We start from the raw sequence: 21,292 nt of genomic DNA on the forward strand, positions 1-21,292 counted from the left end.
GGAAGTTCAAGGCCCATTTGGAATTAGATCTGGCAAGGAATGTCAAGGACAACAAGAAGGGCTTCTTCAAATACGTCAGTAGAAAAAGGAAGGCTGGGGAAAATGTCAGCCTGCAGCTGAATGGGGCAGGTGCCCTGGTGACAAAAAATATGGAGAAGGCAGAGGTGCAGAAGGACTTTTTTGCTTCAGTCATTACTGCTAAGATCAGCCCTCAGGAATTTCAGACCCTGGAGACAAGAGAGGAAGTCCAGAGAAAGGAGGACTTTCCCTTGGTCAAAGAGGATCAGGTCAGAGATCATCTAAGCAGAACTGACATCCACAAATCCCTGGGCCCTGATGTAATGCACCCATGGCTGCTGAGGGAGCCAGTCGATGTTATTGCTAGGCCACTCTCCATCATCTTTGAAAGGTCGTGGAGAACAGGTTGCCTGAGGACTGAAAGAAAGCCAGTGTCACTCCAGTCTTCAAAAATGGCAAGAAGGAGGACCCAGACAACTACAGGCCAGTCAGCCTCACTTCCATCCCTGGAAAGATGATGGAACAGCTCATCCTAGAGGTCATCTCCAAGCATGTGGAGGTTAAGAAGGTGATCAGCAATAGTCAGAATGGATTCGACAAGAATAAATCATGTTTAACCAATCTGATATCCTTCTATGATGAGATGACTAGCTGGGTAGATGAGGAGAGAGCGGTGGATGTGGTCTACCTTGACTTCAGCAAGGCTTTTGACACTGTCTCCCATAACATCCTCATAGACAAGCTCAGGAAGTGTGGCCTAGATGAGTGGACAGTGAGGTGGATTGGCAATTGGCTGGATGGTAGAGCTCAGAGGGCTGTGCTTAGTAGTGAGGAGTCTAGTTGGAGGCCTGTAGCTAGTGGTGTCCCCCAGGGGTCAATACCAGGTCAAGTGTTGTTCAACTTATTCATCAATGACCTGGACAATGGATCTAGAGTACACCCTCAGCAAGTTTGCTGACTACACAAAGCTGGGAGAAGTGGCTGATACCCCAGAGGGCTGTGCTGCCATTCAGAGAGACCTCAGCAGGCTGGAGGGTTGGGCCAAGAGGACCAAGGGAGGTCTTGCACCTAGGAAGGAATAACCCCAAGCACCACAGGCTGGGGGCTGTCCTGCTAGAGGGCAGCTCTGCAGAGAGAGACCTGGAAGTCCTGGTGGACAGCAGGCTGACCACAAGTCAGCAATGTGCCCGTGTGGCCACGAAGGCCAACGGTATCCTGGGCTGCATTCAGAAGTGTTGCCAGAAGGTCAAGGGAGGTGATCCTCCTCCTCTACTCAGCCCTGGTGAGGCCACACCTGGAGTATTGTGTCCAGTTGTGGGCTCGCCAGTACCAGAGGGACATGGAGCTACTGGAGTGAGTCCAGAGGAGGGCTACGAAGATGATTAGAGGACTGGAACACCTGTCATACAAGGACAGGCTGAGAGAACTGGGCCTGTTTAGCCTGGAAAAGAGAAGACTGAGGGGAGACCTCATCAATGTGTATAAATATGCGAGGGGAGGGTGTCAATAGGATGGAGCCAGTCTCTTTTCAGTTGTGCCCAGTGACAGGATGAGAGGCAACAGGCACAAACTGAAGCACAGGAGGTTCCGGCTGAATATGAGGAGGCACTTCTTTCCTGTGAGGGTGACAGAGCACTGGAACAGGTTGCCCAGAGAGGTTGTGGAGTCTCATTCTCTGGAGATATTCAAAACCCGCCTGGTTGCCATCCTGCGCAATGTGCTCTAGGTGATCCTGCTTGGCAGGGGGGTTGGACTAGATGATCTTCAGAGGTTGCTTCCAACCTCAGCCATTCTGTGATTCCGTGATTCTGTAGAAACAATTCCTACAATATACAGAGAGATATTATTGCACTTACCTTTACTGGCTTCATCTTTGAAAGCACTGTACATGTTTTGTAGGATTAGGCTATAATCATAAATGACAATAGGCTCTTTATTTTGCCAGAAGATTAAAATAAGAATAGTCTTCCCCAGCAGCCATTCTTGGGAGATTTCTAGACTGATTTCACAGAGAAAAATAGTTCAAATAACTCAAAAAAATATTCAAGCTTTTTGATGATTATCTAAACCTAACTAAAACCTCACAACCTTTCGGACATTCCAACATCCTGTACCTACAGCACATGTACTATAACTTAATACTACAAAAGGTACTTGAATTAATTTAATTTGCATGGTATCTTCATGAGACCCATGCAATAGAGACCATGGGTCCTCATGTCAAATCTAATGCAATAAGAAGCTCAGCGATTCTTTAAAGTGGCTTTTGTGTTATTTGTAAGGAATCTGTTCCTCTGTGTCCTTCTTACATCAAAGTGAGAAAATAAAATGGTTCTGTTCTTTATCATATTGTACTAGAAAATACTTCATTGTATTAAAAAATTATCTCATGCTCTCTCAAGGGCCATGTGAAGGAAGAAAGTGCACACAGCCTGAGTTTATTGAGAGATTAGCTTTTGATGGATGGCACCATGAAAAATGTAAAGCAAAAGCATCACAAATGGTTTGCAACAAGTTTAGGATACCCATTTATTTTTATTTTCACTTGAGATTTCATCTATGTGAAAGTAGGACTTAAATGAATATATGACCCACATAGAATCTTACAAAAGCAAATCTTGAAGCTTTTAATACAGTAGTGGGTAGTAGCATTGTTCGGCAAAAGATATTTTCTGTCCCCTAGACAACCCTCCAGCATACACGTCATTACTCACAAAAAAAGGTTCACTGCAGCTCTGAGAGGCAAAAGGTATTTGTGTAATTATTTATATCATACACATCACCTTGGTATCAAAGCATTACATGTTTTGTATAGTCTCTATTAAAGGGATTATGAATGCTGTTTTAGCCTAAATTAAGAGTAATGTTATGTGTCTGTTGTCACAGCATAAATCTGACCAGGAACAAAACAGCAGACTACAGCTGTAGACTGTGCTACAGTCTTGAACATACACAACACATATTAGGGAGATGGCCAAGAAACACATGGTGCTCCCCTGAGTATTCAGCATGCAACGAAAGATGCTTTTAATTGAGTTTTATCCTTAAAACCAAGTCAGCAAGACTTTATATATATATATATAAGACATATATATATATATATATAAGTATATATATATATATATTTAATTGTAGCCAGGGCAAACTGTATGTGAACTTAGTCTTCAACATAAATAGACGTATAGCTGAAAGAGCCAGCACTCAAAAGGTTGTTTAAAAGATGAAACTAATTTTAATCTATATTAACATAATCAATAAACTGAAACACATTTTTTTCTGTAACGTACAAAGTAGATCACATTTCAATGGCAAATTTTAAAGGCCTAAGGAAAATGTAAGAGATGCATGCATCTTTCCATGACCTAGTTATAAGCAGGTAGACATTCCCAAAAATATCATAAAGCAAAGAATACCTTAAGAAAAGATTTTTTGCATTTCCCATCTCTTTCCAGTTAAAACAAAACAACAACAACAACAAAGATATTTTCCGTAAAAAAAATGGGGTGGGGGCAAGTTTCTTTAAAATATGCTTAACTCTTTTCTTTTTTCTTTTCTTTTTCTTTTCTTTTCTTTTTTCCTTTCCTTTCCTTTCCTTTCCTTTCCTTTCCTTTCCTTTCCTTTCCTTTCCTTTCCTTTCCTTTCCTTTCCTTTCCTTTCCTTTCCTTTCCTTTCCTTTCCTTTCCTTTCCTTTCCTTTCCTTTCCTTTCCTTTCCTTTCCTTTCCTTTCCTTTCCTTTCCTTTCCTTTCCTTTCCTTTCCTTTCCTTTCCTTTCCTTTCCTTTCCTTTCCTTTCCTTTCCTTTCCTTTCCTTTCCTTTCCTTTCCTTTCCTTTCCTTTCCTTTCTTCTCTTTTCTTACTTTTTTTCTTGTCTTGTCTTTCTTTTCTTATGCAACAATCATGTAGTTGGAAAGTTCTTTGTGAACATTCTCATTTAGCAAATAAATGTCTCTTTCATTTGGTTTCAACATTCCCCTTCCCACAAATACAGTGACATTCTAAATTAAGTGATGCTTTGGAATTTCTTCCCAAGCATCAACTGAAACCAATTCTGGATTCACAATTTTCAGAAAAAAAAATAAGTTTTCCATGAAATTGCTGCTTTTGTGGTTAAAAACCATGTCATATCACCATACTTTCTCCAACAATAAAATTTTCTTTGAGCACATATATATATAAACTCAACTATTTAACAACAGTTCAGCAAACATTTTTCAGTGGTAAAAAGGAACCAGAAACCCAAAATGTATGGCTATGTACCATACAAAAACTTTAGAGACATGCCATATTGTACGAAGTATGTCAATTCACAGTTCAAGACGAAAACATAAATAAATTGCAACTAAACAAGTAGATGATGTATGTAAGCGGATCCAACAAATGCTAATTTGTTTAAAAAAATATCTTTTTTTTGGAGCCTGAGACAGCCGGTCAAGTAACACGGACTTTCAAGTAACGTCTAGCCAAGATACCTGAACCAGTAACATTGGCTAAAAAGGAGAGACTGTTGCAAACCAGGTCCCTGTGGCCAACCCCTAGAAAGCAAAATTACACAAGGATTGCATCAAAAGAAGCTTTTTTTAAAAAATAAAAAAAATCACTACATACTTATTCCCTTTAGAAATTAGCAAAATACCTCCCTATTCAAAATTAGTAATCAGCAGGTGTAAGTTATCAAGATTTCTCTAGCAAGACACACGCACACACACACACACCAGATGGGCTATTTCTTTGAAGGGAAATCCAATTTCAACCATGCATTAAACGTATCCTTGTGACCCCACTGGGCGTTTTTGAGGAGCTTCCCCGTTTATCACCCCCAGAGCAATTCGCACAGTTGCTAGGCAACTCGGGCCTGCCACTGCCCCCAGGGCTTTCTCCACAGTTCGGGTTTTTCAGAGCCTGAGGTGGGGAAAAGGGCTCCGTCAGGCTAAGCACAGCCACATATTTATTGTAAATAACGAAAAATAACAGTGTCACTCAACGTTCAGAACATTCAGTGGACAGCAGTGTTTTGGTTTTTTTTTTTCATGTGTGTGTTTTATTATTTATTTATTTAATGTAACTGACAAAATCTGGCTACAACACACAGTGTAAAAAGTGACATTTTGACTCTAAGGGAGGAATTATTTGCAATTTGTTTTGAACAGAAGCTTAGTTCATGTCAGATGTGAACCTCCAGACAATCATTAGTTTAAACTGCCTGCTATGTGTTTAAAAATTTCAGTCAATTTAGAACTGATCTGAATTGCAAATGGTATGTTAATAAGACATTAGGGAACAACATATCTCTTTTTCATACTCACAACCCTCTGCTTTAAGGGGCCTCAACTGCACTGAAATATGAAAATATCATTTTAGTCATGCGCGGTCTCAACAAACATGGAAACACTGGAGATCCAGAAATGGAAGGTGGCACTCAGAGGAGAAAACCAGCAGCTGCAACAGGAGCAAAGAAACACATGTAGTCATTGGTGTGAACAATGGCCAGAATTCAGTTTTCCAAAGAATAGCCTGATTTGCCTGTGACACTGTAATGCAAGGGTCTGGCATCTGACTAGCGCTTAGTTACTTTGGTTTCTGAGTGAGGGATCTGAGGCGTTCTTCATCCTCTGTGAAACCATTTTTTTGAACGAGTGTAGGCTTTGCATCACCTATGTTTTTTTTCCATAAGCCTACCTGTATTTCCTCAAAACTAGCTGTTAACTCTCCTTCTGTGTCAGTATGAATGAAATGATACAAATTGTCATCATTCCAGTTCAAGACAGGGCTCTGCAGTAGGTATCCTTTGACTATACCAATCTATTGACCGAGCAGACAGCTGCACAACTGAAAACAGAGCAAATGTCTTTTAGATGATAGCATTAGACGTCATGTATCTTGTCTCAAGTTTCGTTTCCCACTCAAGATCATCATAAATCACCTGTTGATTTATCATGCTTGGTAGGTAGAAAATATTTCTTCTACAGCCCTATTGCTACTCTATAGCCCTGTAGCCACTCTTTAGTACCTGTCACTGCATTTGGTTGGTTGGTTGTTTTACACCACCCAATAAAATTAATTGTCCTTATAAAACTCATGTATTTCATGTTTTCTCAAGTCTGCAGCTGAGGCTGACTGTATGCCTCAGCACATGAGGTGATAAGCAACATAATCTTTAGATTGAAGCAGACTCCTGTACAGATATGAAGAAGAGAGAAAGACAGACTTCTGACCTGCATCTGTGAAATTTGAGTGCTGGGGAACATAGTACCAGTGTTGTAGATGTTCCTGCATCACTCTTGCAACCCTAGGGATGGGTTAAAGGGGTTCTAGGACTCCTTCTCCCCTGAAATTATATGTGTAAAAACAGCTCCTAGAGATTTTGTATCCAGACATCCTCTTTGCTGAGGGGAGACTAGCCCAGAGATGCCTATAGCAGCCTGTGCAACCATAACCACTCTGCAGAGTCTTACCCATGGAAGGCCCAGCTGACCAAAACGCTGCTGTGTTAGCACAAATGCTGGACTGTGTTTCTGCAGAACACACCTTCATCCTTAGAAGAGCATGAAAGTGGATATTCCATTAATTCTTTCATGGCACATCCACTCAATCCCCTCTGCTTTTCTGAGATAGCACCATAAAATTGCTGACTGCAGGTGAATTTAGTATTACACCACATATCAGCTTTTCTAGAGGGTTCACATCAGCTGCTGTACAGCTGGCAATAGGCTAGAAAGAGGATTGCTTGCACAGTACCATTATTGACCTGCTGTGCTGTGAAAAGGAAATGGGCAAGGTCAGGGAGTTCAAAGGTAGAATGCTGAGCCAGAGACTTGCCTTGCATAAGTGGGGGAACTAGCAAGGAAACTGCAATGCAGTTAAAACTATGGGATGAGTAGTACAAGAACTTGATTAGCCACCTTCCCGCCCAAAACTGAAGAAAAAAACAAAACAAAACCAAAAAACACTCTATCTGCACCTCTCTGCCTCAGACTGTACATTCTATTCCAGCACACATTCCACAGAAACCTTAAAAAAAAAAAATCTTTTGAGACTGGTTATCACCACCCCATAATCTTGGTGTATATATGCATATAAAAACATACATGTATAAATGACTCCATTTTAATGGTGGCAAGAAATTCTGTCGCGTGAATGTTAAAACTAAAGGGGCAACATATTTTCAGTATTCAAAATTTCATATTAAAAAGCTGTAGCAATATGAATAAACCTCAGACAGTGAAAACCTAAGTTTTTGTTTTGTATTATTTCAAGGACAGATGTATTTGAAACTACTGGAGCATAGAAGCTTCACAGATAATTCTGCACCAGCAAAAGTAAAGAATTCCAGACTCCCAATTTCCTGAGAGCACAACAGACTATTCATCTCCATCAAATCCCCATGAAGTAAATTAATCCTTTCCAATTATCGTTGCAATGCATATTTGGGGTAACAATTCCCTACTTTGACATGTACATGTGTGGAGCTTCTATTTATTTTAGTGAGATAAAAGGCACATTTCCAATTTGGATCTTTGAAAAGGTCTGACATTCAGTATTTATTATAATAACAAAGATTAAGAACACTCCTACTGAACAGTAGTATTTAAAGATGTATTCCTTTCAGAAGTGATATTACAGCACAGGACAATTAATATATTCCCAGAAGTATATTCTTCAAGCAAAAAAATATTTCCTGTGATAAATACAGAATTAAATATAATATCGTATGCTAATTCAGATGGAAATGGAGTAGTTAAATACTTTCAAGTCTAATCTCCAACTATTTATAATTTCCCCAGCAACTGAAAAACAGTAAAAAAAAATATCTGTATTCAATATTTTTTATCATTACATTGGGTCTAAACAAAACAGAACACACAGAAGTATGATCAGAATCCAGAAAAAAAAAAAAAAAAAGGTAAGGGAAAAAAAAAAGTACAGAAATCCTTTACTCTCTGCTTCTTTTTTAGTGACTTTAGGCTCTTCAGTATTTTTGTCTCCTTAGATCAGGTATTCGATATTTATTCCCCCAATTACTCTGGCAAAGTCTGTACATGCCACAACGCATGCTCTAAACTTGTTATTTTCCACACACAAATTGTTTAATCACCATAAATGGGATCCTGCATGTACAACTCACCCCTTGCACATATATCTGCATAACCTGACAGTTTAAATATGTATATTATATAGTGAAAGCATTGAAATTTACATATCTGCTCCAGTTACGTTTGAAAACTGATTTCCATGTAGAGGGTTCTTATCCTTATTTGACATGTGGCATAGGCCAAAGATCTGCAGTTGTATTTACTGAAAGGAAACCAACACAAACAGTGAGAGGGAAAGATATGAGCAACTTGGGAGATGTGATTTTTTGGACTTTCAAGTGTGTGTGTGATAGTCGTATACTTTTTATGTCATATTTTGGCTATCTAAATATTACTTTTCACATGACATAGTCCTGACAGCATGTAGTATAAATTATCATAAATCAGTTATGAAAAGATAGTCATGTGAATGGCATCTGAAGGACAAACAATCATCTCTCAGCTCCAATTGAGCATGATCCAAACACAGAGTAATATTTTGGTTTGGTTGAAGAGGAATGCTACAGGAATCAAAGGCTCAGCACTGCATTCTTTCCTTGTGTGGATATTCTTATTAATTTCAATGGGATGGCTAATGTAATATGGTACAATCAGTTTTATTGAACTGTATTTTATTCCCCAGAGAATACCACCATGACATGAATGTATATTTTAAAAAAAAAAAAAAAGGAGATTTTTAGGAAGAAATTCTTCACTGTGAGGGTGGTAAGGCACTGGAACAGATTGCCCAGAGAAGTTGTGGATGCTCCATCCCTGGAGGTGTTCAAAGCCAGGTTGGATGGGGCCCTGACCAACCTGATCTAGTGGGTGTTATCCCTGCCTATGGCTGGAGGGTTGGAACTAGATGATCTTTAAGGTCCCTTCCAACCCAAGCCATTCCATGATTCTGTGATCATATGATTATTGGCAGTAACATTGACCTCACTTATTTGAAAACAGAAATGAGGAAAATTTGTTCTTGGTATCGTTAATTGCCATGCGTCAGCTATCTGGATCACAGCTTTCAGCATACAAACCAGACCACCACCTGCTAAGTGAAAATCAACATAATAGGAAGTAGGTAATTAAAGGTTGGGCATGGTGCTTAGAGACATGGTTTAGTGGGTGATATCAGTGGTAGGGGGGTGGTTGGACCAGGTGATCTTGGAGGTCTTTTCCAACCTTAATGCTTCTATGATTCTATGATTCGTGAGAGGAAAACCATCTATATACACTTTATCAGCACAGCATAAGTAAAGGGGGGAAAATAATTCTCCCATCAGGATAATATTCTATCGTCTAGTGTACTTACAGATATCCCAAAGATTGTCTGGCTCCACTGAAGGTTCATAGCAAAGCCTCAAAGAAATCTCATATATATGCTTTACTAGGGCTGGATGAATTACCTACATGAGTTTCGGCACTGAGGTTGTCCTCCATCTCAATTCTCAGACTAAATGGTAACCTAGGATTAGCCTCCTTTCTCTTGTGCAACTCCTTCTTGCTAGCAGCAATGATACTAACATGCCATAGAAGAGCAGTCTATAAAATCGCCAGTAGGTACAGAAAAAAGATAGTGTAAAGACATCATCTTAAGTAAAAACAAGTAAAGACAGGTCTATCTACAGGATATGCAAATCAAACACAGTCCTCGAGGGAAGGCCCCTGCAGGGATCTTTTCTATTGAAATGAATTTTAATCAATATACTCAATGTTCAAAATAAAATAATTCACCCCTCTACTCTAATCTGTCTGATTCATTGTTAATAGATATTTAAGAGGTTTCCTTACCAGTAGGGTAAACAACCCTTTTGTAGAAATGTCTTTCTATGACAATATCGTACAGTTCATTATAAGGGTTTCATGGCCTTTTCCAAACACAGGACATGTAAAGAAAATCATTATGCACTGAGATTCCTCCAGATTCTTCCAGAGAGCAACATATTCTTATCACAGCACCCTTAGAGGGACAACAGAAATTTTGGAATAAGTCCGACTTCTTACAGTGTTTCTGTTCAGTCTTTGGTGCACCTAACTCAAGTCCATCCAAGTTGTCCTGTTGCTGAATCCATGCTATGCCTGCTATGGTAGATAGAACTTGCTGTCCTTCCCTTAGATCTGGAGCTTAGTGTAGTGTTGCAAACAAGAGGTAATGAATTCATAAACAGACTTGAACAAAGACCTATTAAGTTTTCCACAAATGAAAGATGGAAACATCAAGGCAGCTGCTTCCCACAACTACCACCTGGATGCAAGAAAGGTGGAATCTGTATGCAGAGTGCCTCCTCCTTGCATGTCTACAGAATTCAGTCCAGCCCTTCATGTCCCATTTTCTGAACATGGTTTTTATTAATTCAATAATGAAACATGACAGAAGGCGTGTGGATATGAGACAACATGTGCCTCAGGGCTAGTTACAGAGGCGAGGTGAAGACATCAACCCCAGATGTGAAGGTGAAGACAATGATGCAAAATGCAGTTCATCTCACAGTGGCACAAAGCTGCAAGTCCCATTACTGTGAACAGAACAAAGCAAACAAACAAACAAACAAATAAATAAATAAATAAAAATGAACCAAAACAATAAAAAGGAAAAAGACAAAAAGTCATTTCCCTGATGACTTTGTATAACATGTTCTATCTTCACTAATACAAAACACAACATAGAAGAAATGGAAAAAAAATATTCACCAAATATATATATATATATATTTTTTAAAGATGAGCAGGTCATGCTATGGTAATGCACAAAAAGGAACAGCTATGTTACTGGATCACAATGTTATCAAATGTCTACTCAGAGGCAGAATGCGGTTTGAAGCTGTAATGCCTTGCTGTACGTCATTGTGGTCACAGCTGTCCTCTCTACTTCATTCACTTTGCTGAACTGCTATGTAGGTGGGACTTGCTTTCAGCTGACTTTTTTTTTCTCCTTTTTCATTAATGCACAATGTTAAACTGCCTTGTTGTTGTTAATGTGTCCAAGTTTACAGATTCTCACAGATGCATAGTTTTTCTCTCGATGCCATTACAATATTTAAGAAAGACGAGATTGCATCCAGAAATAAGGGTTTATGGGAGCAAGACCAGATATTAATGTCTGTGAAGGTACATATCTGCTTCAGAGTGAAGCATCAAGTTATACTGGGATTAATTGCTCCTGTGGTAGATTTTAACTCTGCCAAGAAACAGACAGATCAGTTTTAACATGTTAGTATTTACAAGTAGATTTAATTCTTTTTTACTTCTATCATACTATTTAAAATATTTGAAATGAAATGAAAAAAATGCAATCAATACTGATATTCTGTAGAGCTACTTCTCAGTTTTTCTTTCTGCTTCATAGTGATTCATTAAAATTTACCTGTTTCATTCTTGAAGAACTATTCCATGGAGAAAATAAGATTTGTTATTCAGAGACTGATGCTGCTCTTCCATTCCTTTTGGTTCCCCTCCAAAAATGCAACCTGTAAGAAGGGAATATATAAATCTCTCCTGGTATAACAGAATATCTTTGCTCTGTTTGTAATAAAGGAAAGTTATGGGAGCTGGGTGTGTGTCTTTATTTATTTATTTGTTTGTTTGTTTGTTATTGTTTATTTAATCAGTTAGCAAACTACAAACTTGCACAAGTTATGAAAGTCCATTTCCATACAGCTTGAGAGACCTACAGCATAGCTGAGTCACAAACTGGTCATTCTGTACCTAGGCCATGTCTAACAAATAGAATATATCTAGGAAATGGGGAAACATTATTTGAAATATCAAGGAGTGTTTCCAAGGCATTAGCTCTAAGAACAAGATACCCACTGAAGTGGATATGTATCTATATAACTAGAATATACTGCTCCCAAAAACTAGGGTTTGCCTCATATTTAATATCCTAATTTCAAGATTAGGATTCACCCATGGAGCAGTGCTACAAAAGATGACAAACCAAACATTCAAGGAGGTAGATGCCCACCATCTGGTGGTCCACTGCCTGGAGCAGCTAAGAGGACTGGTATGAGAAGTATCAGGAAAGATGGACTTCAGCATGGCAATGGGCAAGCAGAAAGCAGCAGCAGACTGGATCATTTCCTTTTGAAAATGGTGGAGAATGATCAGGAGGTCAGGGGTTGTTATGGAGCATACACCACCAGAAGAAGATTGTAGGGATATGTATACTAAGGGTTAACCTTAAACACAGCTGTGTACTTTGCTGGCATATAAGCTTAGCATACTTAATCAGGTGATTTATGCAATGCAGAATACAAAAGCATAAATGTCTATCTTCTGGTACTGAAGTCCGTTATCATTAGAATTAGATATGTCATCTATACCCAGTATGCATTATTTTACTTATGATTACATATTTATTCCTTTATCAGATTTTTGTTTAAATGAGCTTCACTGAACACAAAGGACCTGACCTGTATAATTTGGTACGCAATAAATGTGTCCTTGTAGTCTTCTTATTTCTTTAAATAGAGAAAAGAATATGGTTAGTTTAGCTCAAACAGCAATTCTCTGTCTTATATCAGGTTCACTAGGTTACAGTGGGAAACATTCATGCACTCCCAAATGAAAGCGTTCAAGAAAAAAAAATGACAGAAGGTATAGTTAATTAGTTGACTGGATTATTCAACCCTTCCATAAAGGCATGAGCTCTGCTTTAGTGAAAAAGCAAGCACTGACAGAAGTTAATGCCTTGTAGATTCTTCTTTAAACATCTTAGACTCTTGTCAAAATGATAATTACATTCATATATAATGGAGGATTGATCTTTTTTCACCTGATATGAGTTTTTCAGCTAGAAAGGGAAAGTAAATAAACTGAATAAAACACGAGTGTACAACATACATTACGACCAATGGTGTTAGGTATTGTACAAAACATCTTGCAAAAACAATGTTCCTTATCTCACAGACACTTATAGTGTGAGCAGGATAAAAATGACAAACAGGAAAAGACAGACAGATGGAAGAACAAGGAAAGAGTGACACAGTTGGTCAGTGTGATAGGCAGCATTGTCAGCACATCCCTAGTCTGACAGCTGTCAACATTTTATTAAACTTCACAGCAAAAGAGGGTTTTAAAGAGGCAGCTAAGAAAAAACTCTTACCAAAAAAAAAGTGAGGTGAGACAAAAATCTGTGAAACAGAAATCAGAATGAGACTTTTTTTTTTTCCTCTCATACATCTTTTCCCTCTAAGCGAATGAAAACAAAAAAAGAAAATATTTGTTTTTCTGATGTCTGGATTCCTAGATCCATACCCCAGTATGACACACCTTCTTTTCATTCATTGATGGTCTGCATTGTCTTAACGCAATTGAAGAAACCCTTATTTTTACTTGAAATCCTCTCGCCTCCTAGAAAATTGACAGGTAGTCCCTATAAGAAGCAAGCTGCTTTTGCTGTGAACACACTTACCATCTCCAGTCACACCAGACATTTGCAGGGTGTCAGCTGTGAAGGAAATATGGATATCTTCACATGATCAACAGCTGCACTGTGAAAATGCATGTGAAGATGGGGAAATATTCTAGACCCTTACCCACAGTCAGCTCTGCATTCTGTGAAGTGATTAAAAGAATAAGTGTAAGAGTTACCAGGAATCCAAAAGATATTTAGGGAAGAAAAAAAAGACAGGAACTGATTTTCTGCGACATTCAGAAGGGATGAGATTGTGTTAATCAGGACTCATATACAACTACTATTCCTTGTAGCACCCTTTTTCAAAATTAATCTAAGCAGCAAAAATCATATCTGGGCTTTGAAACAGTGGTGTTATGACCCACAAGCTAGTCTGAAACACTATCAGTAATCCTTTTAGCTATATACAGAACTATATAAAGTTTTTCTAAAGCTCATGAAGACCTCATGAGACATTGCTTCATTTACTACACCAGAACTGAATACAACAGATTTTCCAAAACAAAGCACCATCATTTAGCTCTCATTTTTATCTCCAGAACTCATTAGGACAATATTTTCAGCCAGATCAAAATCACTTAAAATGCACATTTAAATAGTATGTCATTGTGTCTGCAAAGATTGAATATAAAGAGACTCATGCAAAACAAAGTTTAATTTAGAAATGAAAAAATACTGAAATTAGCACTGCTGTTTGTTTCCCTTTACTGTCCAAAACCTCTTAACTATTCTGCATGTAAAACCAAATGAGGAACAAAAACCCAAACATGTTGAGAGTCTACTATTGATCTAAATCAATAACAGGATGCCCTATAGAGCAACAGAAACACTGGGGGAGGGAGACAAGAAATAAATTAAGAAAAGAATTATTCATAATGGAAGCTACTCTTGACTCCCTAGGATTCAGCATCTTAGATTTATGTTTGTTCCCTCTCACTGATCTGCCTCATTTCTATTGTTGTGTTTCTGCTATTACCCAGCAGGCTCTTGCAAAGGGGTGTAATTTGCACCCTCTTTTAAAAAATAATGTATTAGTGACAGCTCTATTATTTCAAGCAATCCAGGTCGAAGTTCTGCAAATGACTTCTAAGCCAAAAAAAAAATAAACTATTATATAGCCTTTGGTAAGCATGAATACATTTGGTATTAAAGAGTATCATTCCACTTTGCACACTCTGCCTGCACAAGAATACAATTTGTAGCTGCTACTCCAAGGATCTACACAAGGAAAATTGGCTCACTGCATTTGATGGTGCTTCTCACTTACAAATGAGTGGCAGTTTGGCATGTCGTAAGTCGCCATGCCACAACAAGCACAGACAAACTGTGGCACCTTGTCAGTAATTCCTGACCCTGTGTTATGCAGAAGCATGCTGGCAGGATAACTACACAAGCACATAGGTGGCTAAGTCATTTTCCAAAACTCTCACAGGTAAGAACCAGATATGCTGGAGACAGTTGAACATACATTATTAATACTGGTAACACCCATCTCCAAAACTTCTCCTGAGACTTAAGAGGCCACTGTTTGAAAGCTAAATTCAGTAACAGATTTCAGTGTTTTCCTACATGGTTGCCCTCTTCTGTATGTAAGTTAAGATTTCTAATGCATGGTTTACCAAGTTATCATTCTCCTCCACCAAGAGCCAAAGTCAGTTTTGTACGCTGAGTTTCAAGAATTACAAAGAAAACATTCTTAGATCAGAACATTGCAGAGGCTTTACTTGCTGATGCCATGCTGAAGAGTTCAAAAGGTTCCAGTCACTCTGCAATATTACCTGCCAGACCCTAAGACAACATCCATCAATGGTCATACCAAAATGCATACATATTATAAGAACTGTGCAAACATTTACTAACTAATGTTTTGAAAAATGACTGCTAGATTTATTTACTACTTCAGTTAAACAAGGGCTCATCATTCTGATTTTGCTTTCCACTGGTAAGACATTAAAAACAAACAAACAAAAAAAAAAACAAAACACAAAGGACTGTCTAGGCTTCGGTATCATTAAGGTTATTGGCAATGGATGGTCCTTTCCTCTCTATTGAGACTGTGCCCTGTAGATACCAATCTAAGCCAAAATATTACCCAGCTTCCATTTGGTATTATCTTACTTGCAGAAACCACTTGCCATCCAAGAATTAGCCATTAGATTTCAAAAAGTCAACTGCCTAAGAAAGGAATCTCAGACTACCACTAAACCTCCATTTCAGTCTGCCATGAGAAAAATCAGAAATCTCTAAGAAGATATTCATGATAAACAATCATAGTTATAAATCATAAACAAAGAAGTCTATGTCTGTGAATGCATCTTGCTTCTCATTTATACAAGGGCAAAATCAGTATTTTCCTTGTATTTAGTGTTCTGGTGATTTACGCCTTGTGTTTTCCATATAGGGCAGTCATTACAAGGAAGGTACTACTACCTCTGCCCTAAAGAATTTTCAGTCTAAACTGTACACTGGCAACATAGTTCAAATATGTATTTGAGCAAGCAAATTTGGGTAGACAAGTGAAAGCATGCCCTTGAGGGGACAAACAACACTTCTCTGAACAATGGAGCTGAAGTATTGGTCCACTCTAAAAAACAAACTGTTCCATTGTCATGTTTCTAACAATGGCCAGTGGGAGAAGTTCAGGGAAAGATCATTAGAAATGAGCAGTTCTCTTATTCCCAGATCCTATGTATTACTAACAGGTAGCTTCAAGAAGTGAGGATATTTATTCAACAAAACAAACAAACACAGAAAACAAAATAGCCTCATCTAATTTCTCTCAAATCTATTGACATTGGAAAAGCTCAATTTTATCTTCAAAAGTTAAGGTGACCATAGGCTTTTGAAAGAATTTGCTTAGGAGCATTTCTGACAACATGTGCATTTTCTGTGACAATAGTAGGTTTTGCTGTGAAATCAATCTACTGTAGAGCATATACTCTTCTAAGTGGAATCTTTACCTTTTCTCCCAAAGTAAAAGAATTTTGACTGACAAATTCATCTCAAAAGGTCAAAATACTGAATTGCAGAAAAACTTTACTCAAAGCTCTTCACAGAATGCAGCTGCTTTTAGAAAGTGACATTATTCAAGAGAGAAGATGACACAAAGCAGAAGTATATAATGCAATTGCTTCAAACTTTACAAAGGAAAGGTTTAGGGTGAATGGATGTTGTTGCTGAGCAAACAGTCATGCTCTGTCAGTCTAATCAATGCTGCTTGTTCTATACATGTAGATGAGTAAAGGGAAATGAAATTATCCAGGTCTGGAGAGAATATTGAATGTAAAATTTTGTACTGGATGTACAAGGGTAAGTTCAGAAAAGAAAATTTAATAACTTTTATAAATCAAAGCAGATTAAGTTCAAGTACAACTGCAAAAGATTAAACTCAATCTTTGAGAAAAGAAAAAAAAAAAAAGGTGCACAGTTATAAGGGATCTGCTGGAACCACCATTTTTTAAAGATTTTTTCCCCCCATTTTCTTCATTGAACTCTCCAGAAAAGGGGCAGCTGAAATGATTGACTGCACTTGGAATTTGACCTTAAAGTCAAATAATTAACACTGAAATCCTCGGCTTTTTTAAATTATTCTTTGTACTTGTAGTTAATGTTTTAAGTGCTTATTTTCATTGTCCCAATGTAGTAGCTTTTAACTGGATTCAAAATAGTTAAATAATATTTTTCTGACACAAGCTGTGTATCTATCACAGTCTTATTTAAGCCACAGAGCATGAATTATATTAAGATAATAAGGAATAACTGCTCCAGTTTTCTACATACCTAGGATCCAGTTTTTCAAGATTCCTAATTGCCGTTTATATTTGAAAAGTAGAAAAAATGCATTCCATGTAGACATTTTCCATAGTTCTCTCCTTCACATTTCCCTCTGGATCCCTCATTTTGTACCTGTGAATGTTACTACTGCAAGTGTTTTTCCATCCTTTTTCACCTGTAGTGTGTTATGCTCTGAATTTTGTAGTCTCACTGACACCCAGATGGATGCAGTTCTTCTGCCTCCTCATCTCATGTGTATGCAAATCTTTTCAGTTAAATTATTAATTGTAGTAATTTGTGTCACTTTTATGAGGAATATTTTGGTTCTGAATTTCAAGACAAGTATTTTCCATTCGTAGGTTTCAAGCCTCTGTTATCCTGAGCACAAATGATTGAGAACATTCTTTTCAACTTATGAACTTCTATCATGTAATGTCTGGATGACTAACTGGCTGTGGTAGTTTTGGAAAAAACTGCTTACACAATCCTGCCTAATTAATATGCCTCGACCTACACCCTCCAATGGGTATGGGGAATGGTTAGTGGTCCATTCAAATATAGGACTGAAGGATCATTAAGTTAACAGCTATTCATGGAGAACTGGAAAGAGCAAACAAAGAGGATGTGAATTATTATCTGTATCAGTTTGGGGTTGAGAAAGAAGAGAGACCTCCCATAAACTCAATTTAGACAGTTAAAAGGGAAAAAGAATCCCTTTGTTTAGTGCTATATCTGAGACAAAAACAAATAGACTTACTGCTGCAAATACAGACCCTCTATAGACATGCAGAAAACCTTAGAGATGCTCAAGAAGAAGTAGTGGGAGTTTTTTATGACTTTCTTTTTTTTTCCTTTTTTTTTTTTTTTAAATAATCCTGTTTTTACTCTTCTGATACTCTCAAGCCTATGATAAAACAGAGGGCTGTTGAGGTGGAATTGTGCTTTTGGGACACTTGGAGGTGATGTCTGTTTTTCCATTTGGAGCTACTGTTAACACTGTGCCAGCTTCTACTGACCAACTTATCGGGGGAGAAGAGGGAAGGTGAGAGTGAAGGCAGGTGCTTCATTAAGGACAACAAAAGGTGGCCTTCATAAAGCCACACAGATGCTTAGGTCCTAGGGGAATAAAACCAGAGAAAAGATATCCTCCAACCCTCCAAATACAGTAGTGAAAACACATTACTTTTCCTTCACTAAATATTTAACATATATGTTTGCAAGTTCCACAAATGGAATCCAATTGTCCTCACAAACAGAGGTTAAGTTCCCCAAATCTCTGAGCCACTGATGCTCAGTGGCTGCCTGAACTGTTTTGCGCTCTAGAATCTAGGGCAGCTGACAGTCAACAAATCTACTTTGCTGAGAGGATTTGCTGTTAATTTTGTCTGGCTTCTGTTTTCCAATGACAGTCAATATTTTCCAAGTAAACTCATCCATGAATTCATGTAAAAGCTTGGCTTAAAGCCCTTCAGCACTGACGGATCTCCTTTTAGTGCTTTAGATCCAATCCTAACTACACCAAAAGGTAAGCATTTTTGATGCAATATAGTGATCATTTAGGTATTGTTAAAATAATGCAACCATTTGAACACCTTAAAATGTTGAGGTGTTACTCTCTGAATTGTCTTTAGCTTCAAGGATCAAAACCTGACAGCAGCAGTGTTATTTGTTAGAAAAAGTATACAGAAATCTGACCAGTTCACAGCAATGCAACATTGATATTCTCAGTCTATCACCGTCTCAGTGACAATTTTAGGGCCAAAATCGATATATCTTCCTTGGGAAGCTAGGCAGAAGATGGGAAGCGAAGAAGGAGGAAAGAGAAGAAGCAATGTTATTTAATCCGTCACCCATCAAAATTTTTCTGGTGCATGTGTAACTTTGGGAACCTGAATAGCTCGCTGAGATAATACATGCAGTTCAGTGTTTGCTGTCTAAAGCTGGAGTCATCAGGCAATCTTCAGAGTTAGGCATCACATACTATTAACGTGTTGGCCACAAATATCCAATGCAAGAGTGCTTTTGTCACAACAGACATTCTCTTCTGTCAAAATAAGCTTCGGATCAAATTAGTATCACTGAGCAGCAATCAGCAGGTGGGTTAAAGTGTATGATGCCAGTTAACTGGGGATGGTTCAAAATTCCATCTTTCTATCAGAAGACTTGTCTCTGTAATATCTGAACTCTGTTTTTTGCTATTATAAACGTATCAATTGTTGTTCGAAACAGTCTCATTTGAGTTAAGCCATTATAAAATCCCTAACTTCTCTATCTCATCCATACCACTTACTGATATGCACTATTTACTCAAAGCTTGAAAAGTCATTGATAATATTGAAACTGTCTCAAACCACATGTCAATAAAGCACGGCAGTTTTGACTATTAGGGATCTGGTTGCTGCCGTATAATCTGTGTACGTTCTCACGCAGAATTAAGACATTTAAATGTCTCAACTATGACTGAGATAATGTCCATTACTGCAAGATCTAGGTCACTGTTGTTAAAGCTGAGTCACCTTGCTAGTCATATTTGCCAGTCATACAAACACTAATACTTTTCAGACAAAAGCAGCTGCAATTTCTCCTCCAAATAAGTTTTAAGGATTGTTGAAAGAAAAGGCTGATATAAACATGTTGCACTACTCCATGATGCATTTATCCAGCAATGCATATAATTTGATGTGAAAGTCATTTAGTCCTTTGTGTGGAGGAAACTAGTATAACATTTACAGGAACAAATTACAGAATAATTTCAGAATAGGTTAACAAAGTAAATAATAATGCATGTGAATTAAACTCTGGAATATATGTTAAGCTTCAGAAGTGTCTTAGACTCATTGGTTTGGAAGGAGATTTCTTCATTCAGGCACCTGTCCATTTACGTCAAATGATTTTGCTCCTGTCACTGAGATATTTTTTAATTTTTTTCCCCTCAAAATCTGTTCACTCGAATAGTCTCAGCTTTACATTTGACTGAAATATATTTCTGCTATGGTTTAAAAAGTGGACAGGACTCACTCAGCTAGTCAATAATTAATTCAAAGCGGTCACCAGAATACAATTTTACACAAGGATAAGTAGGTTCACAGTTCTGACCAACTGGATAATTGGATCCATTACCAAACTAGTATTTCAACTTCTGCATGACCTAATTTGTTAACACAGGTATTAAACACAACCAAAAACAAGTAGAAATATGAAATCCAAGCTTTTCTCTTCTGACAGTTCCTGTCACTGCACAGTCCCCCATAAAATGCATGACACATTGCATTAAGAGTGAAAAGACTATTCAGGGTACCACAGAAGAGATTCCTTTTGTCGAGAGAAGTAACTTTCTGATCTTCAGCAAAGACATGCTGTAATTTTGAAGATTTTTTCTTATAGCTTCCTACAGATGGTTAATGCATTACAGAATACTTGTACAAAATCTGATTCCAACTGCGTGGACAGTGCTTAGAAGGATTACTTCAGTAACATCTTTATGCACAATACCCCTTGTTCTTTAAAATAAATAAATATATATATATATATTCCTGAGTGATTAAAAAATCCATAACCCATTCAGCACTGACCTCCAAACACACGTGCTCAACAGGACTATCAGCCAAAGTGAGAAACTGGACATTTTTCCTGTCATATGATTTTTGTTGCTTATTTAGTATCATGGAAATGCAAGGGTTTACTTTTATCATCATTTCCACATATATTTCACATTTGTCAAATCCATCCCAAGTATAAGTTCTGAGTAGTCCTAACTTTGGCCTCGAGGGAAAAGAAAATTGATCATGCCACTCATTGCAAAGCAGTCAACAGCAGTGAGTCAAATTTAGTTTTGGCATAACCTTTCTGGTGAGGTTTCAGCAGGGAAGTGTCTGTGCAGGGGAGCAGAGATGGAGATGCCATGTATATGAAAGAGCATACAAAAGATTGTTAAGGCAGTTTGTTCAGAGATCTCTGCAGCAGCAGCTCCAAAAATTAACAAATAAGATTGTCAAATGTAAATGCAATTATTTTTC

At 37.8% G+C, this 21,292-nt stretch overlaps 1 protein-coding gene across 12 annotated transcripts in view; it reads right to left on the reverse strand.

Annotated features, from left to right (window-relative positions):
- Positions 1–3,553: 3,553 nt before the first annotated feature.
- LOC106038303 (uncharacterized) overlaps positions 3,554–21,292 on the reverse strand; it is a 289,082-nt gene continuing 271,343 nt past the window's right edge. For 4 of the 12 annotated variants that reach the window (XR_010829275.1, XR_010829274.1, XR_010829278.1 and 1 more), the window contains 3 exons: positions 12,499–13,218; positions 11,451–11,553; positions 10,411–10,602 (listed from right to left, as the gene is read on the reverse strand). Coding sequence is in view for 1 of the 12 variants with exons in the window: in XM_066992062.1 (XP_066848163.1) it covers position 12,546; positions 13,191–13,218 (29 nt within the window). In the remaining 11 variants the exon portion in view is untranslated. Of the gene's footprint in view, positions 4,550–4,580; positions 5,844–9,877; positions 10,603–11,450; positions 11,554–12,498; positions 13,219–21,292 lie in introns of those variants that run through there. The other 8 variants (XR_010829277.1, XM_066992062.1, XR_010829284.1 and 5 more) reach the window with 6 other exon arrangements.

This window comes from Anser cygnoides, chromosome 2 (genome assembly GCF_040182565.1).
Source record: "Anser cygnoides isolate HZ-2024a breed goose chromosome 2, Taihu_goose_T2T_genome, whole genome shotgun sequence".
NCBI lineage: Eukaryota > Metazoa > Chordata > Aves > Anseriformes > Anatidae > Anser > Anser cygnoides.